Here is a 2,674-nt window from a genome sequence, read left to right on the forward strand (position 1 = left end):
GTTGGGGAACTAAGAGCTACACTAGCGGCATTGCCGCAAATAGAAATCGTCTGAATTTCATGAGCGATAACATCTAGAAAACAAAAGTGTCACAAACTTGGTTACCAAGATGGAAGTATGAAGAGTTCCTAAAAGATGAACTTGTCTACCGATTTGCTTGAAGATTCGAGCACGAATGGTCGAGTTAAAAACAAAGGAAGCGGGCGCGAAGAGTTGGATGTGCGCCTTTAATCAACTACTGAGATGCAAGACTGGCATTACCAGAGTCGATGTCCACAGGGAATTGATCTTACGTGGAGCAGGAAAGAAGTTTGGCAAAAAGAATGGATGGTTTCATCAGTATCATGTGTCTGCTTACCAGACCTATCGTTTGCAGTAACTAAAGTGACCTTATTGGTGCATCACGTAAGTCCCGACAAGCGTAACTGTCTGAGAGACTCAGGTTTGTCCACCCTTGACGTTCCTGTGTGCTTCTGAGGGAAACGAATCCCAGGATCCGTCGGTGACAATTTCGAAACTGCGCTGGCTAGTCTCTCCGTATGAGGATGTACTCAGTCAATGGCCGCAGTCGATGTTGACTTTCCACGGAGTTCACTCAGATTCGCTTGGTTTTTTGTGATTCTCACTGGTGAACTGGCTGAAAGAATTTTACACATTACGGCCTATGGGAATCTTGAATTCCATGGGCAAAGTTCGCTGGCCCTAAATTGTATGTTTTTGAGAATACAAAGCCACCCTAGTGGACGCAATATGAAAGAAAAGACGAGACCGGGATTGGACTCAAATCGCTGACCTTCCACTTACAGGAATAGTTCTTTACCATTTGGACACCAAAGACAGTTGCTTCATGTCACATTAATACCGGGAGGGTACTTCACACATGTCATTGACTCAGCATTTTAAAGGGCTAACAAACCTGTTTCAACACTATATCTACCTTTACAATCTCCGACAGTTTAATCCCATGTCTTGGTTGTGACGACAGAATGTCCCGTTTTATGTTTCATTGTGTTAGACGCGAAACCCTTGTTTCTACCGGATTCTATAATGAACCAAACTGCAACTGTTTGTGTTAAGGGACAGAATAGAAACTGCAGATATTGTTTTCTAAGGACAGCATGAACTGTATGACGGTCAAAGTGAGCAGAAAAGCACGCGTTGTCGCATCAAACATATCTTTGACAGAATATCTTCTTCTTATTGTATTCGATTATCAACAATTACCGGTTTGAAAGTGACAATTTTCAATCGATTACTTCCACTTGTCTCTTCAGACAAGGACGAGTGTATCTTTCTCACAAGGTGCTATCTTTGCGCAACTCGACACCTTCGGTTCCGTGGTAATGTACTACAAACTGGTTGCGTACATATACTGGAGCAGTATCCTTTATGTCAACCCAGCAAAAGATTTGCCTTCAGTCGAACCGTTACCCTTGGGTTTGGGGCAATTTGAAACTCCACGCGGACAGATTGTCCCACCCTTTGACATGGACTTCAGCAGTACAGAACAAGTCTATCACATTTGGCCGGGAAACCTCCACGAAAGCATAGCACTGTCATGCTGGCTCATCAAGAGACACGGAGATACTCATTCCGAGCACTACAGAAGACAATGGTATGTCGGAGAAGGATCGTTCCACCAACTTAGGTAAGTTGGACTTGAAGTACGACTTCACAGGTAAGTTCAACGTAAGTCCCCGCACCCATGATCTCTGAAATCTTTTCGTCACTGTGTTCTCCTGTGGGTTGGTGTCGGCGAATCCGTAATGAAGTAGTCAGAAGGCGCGTTTTCGGTTGTGCAGCGGGTAATTCCATTGAAGAATGTGTCCAGCACCAGAAGCTGCGTTGGTTGGGACATGTTTTGCGTATGCCGAACTATTGTTTGCCGAAGACTCAAATGCGCACTGATGATGTCTCCTCGTATGGTGACGAAACGTTTGCAGGCCAATTGCCGAGCTCGGCGAACAGATCAACAGCCACCTGATCAACAAACAAGAGAGTGCTATTTTCCATTCCCGATTCAGAGTGGCTATGATGACGAGATGATGATGATGATGATGATGATGATGAGGATAATAATAATAATAATATGATGATGAATGCTTTTCTTGCACCCTGCTCAAGGTGTATGCGGACAACTTGCTCAGCTTCAGAATAAGTAATACCTGAAGTACCAAAGATCAGCTGTTTAATGGATTGGAACGATGTATTTAGGTGGACAGTCTCGGACTGACATGTAAGTCTTTAAATTGTCAAGTAAAATCAGAAATCGAAGAAAGGTCGCCCCACATATCAAAGGTTGTCAAATTTTCCCTCAAGGATTTGAAAAATGAGCACACGACCTACGGTAAACTAAGAAGTCAGGTAACAAATCTCACCAGAACAATTCACTTCAAAACGATATCCATTTTGGTAAGAACATGCCTAAAGTAGTAATCTGATGCTTTGTGAAGTGTGTATGAACCCCACGAAAGCAGTAAGTAAATAGAGGTGGTGAACAAACGTCTGGTAGATCTCTATGTGATTTGAGAGTCCTCGTATGCTGTTCAACTAGCAGCACACGCTTTGTAAACCACGCAAGTAGTTGGAGGTCAAATGTATACTCATCATTTGTTTTGTTTGATAAAGCTGGTGTGTGTCTGAATGTGCCAGTAACATGAAAGCCTCTTATGTC

At 43.3% G+C, this 2,674-nt stretch overlaps 1 protein-coding gene across 1 annotated transcript in view; it reads left to right on the top strand.

Annotated features, from left to right (window-relative positions):
- The window catches only part of T265_12960 (hypothetical protein), a gene marked incomplete at both ends in the record, with an annotated part of 19,971 nt that extends 18,325 nt beyond the window's left edge, over positions 1 to 1,646 (top strand). Inside the window, one exon of the mRNA XM_009166449.1 lies at positions 1,275 to 1,646. Coding sequence (XP_009164713.1) covers positions 1,344 to 1,646 — 303 coding nt within the window. The remainder of the gene's footprint in view (positions 1 to 1,274) is intronic.
- Between the last annotated feature and the right edge of the window lie 1,028 nt (positions 1,647 to 2,674).

The sequence above is a fragment of the Opisthorchis viverrini genome (genome assembly GCF_000715545.1).
Source record: "Opisthorchis viverrini unplaced genomic scaffold opera_v5_27, whole genome shotgun sequence".
Classification (NCBI taxonomy): domain Eukaryota; kingdom Metazoa; phylum Platyhelminthes; class Trematoda; order Opisthorchiida; family Opisthorchiidae; genus Opisthorchis; species Opisthorchis viverrini.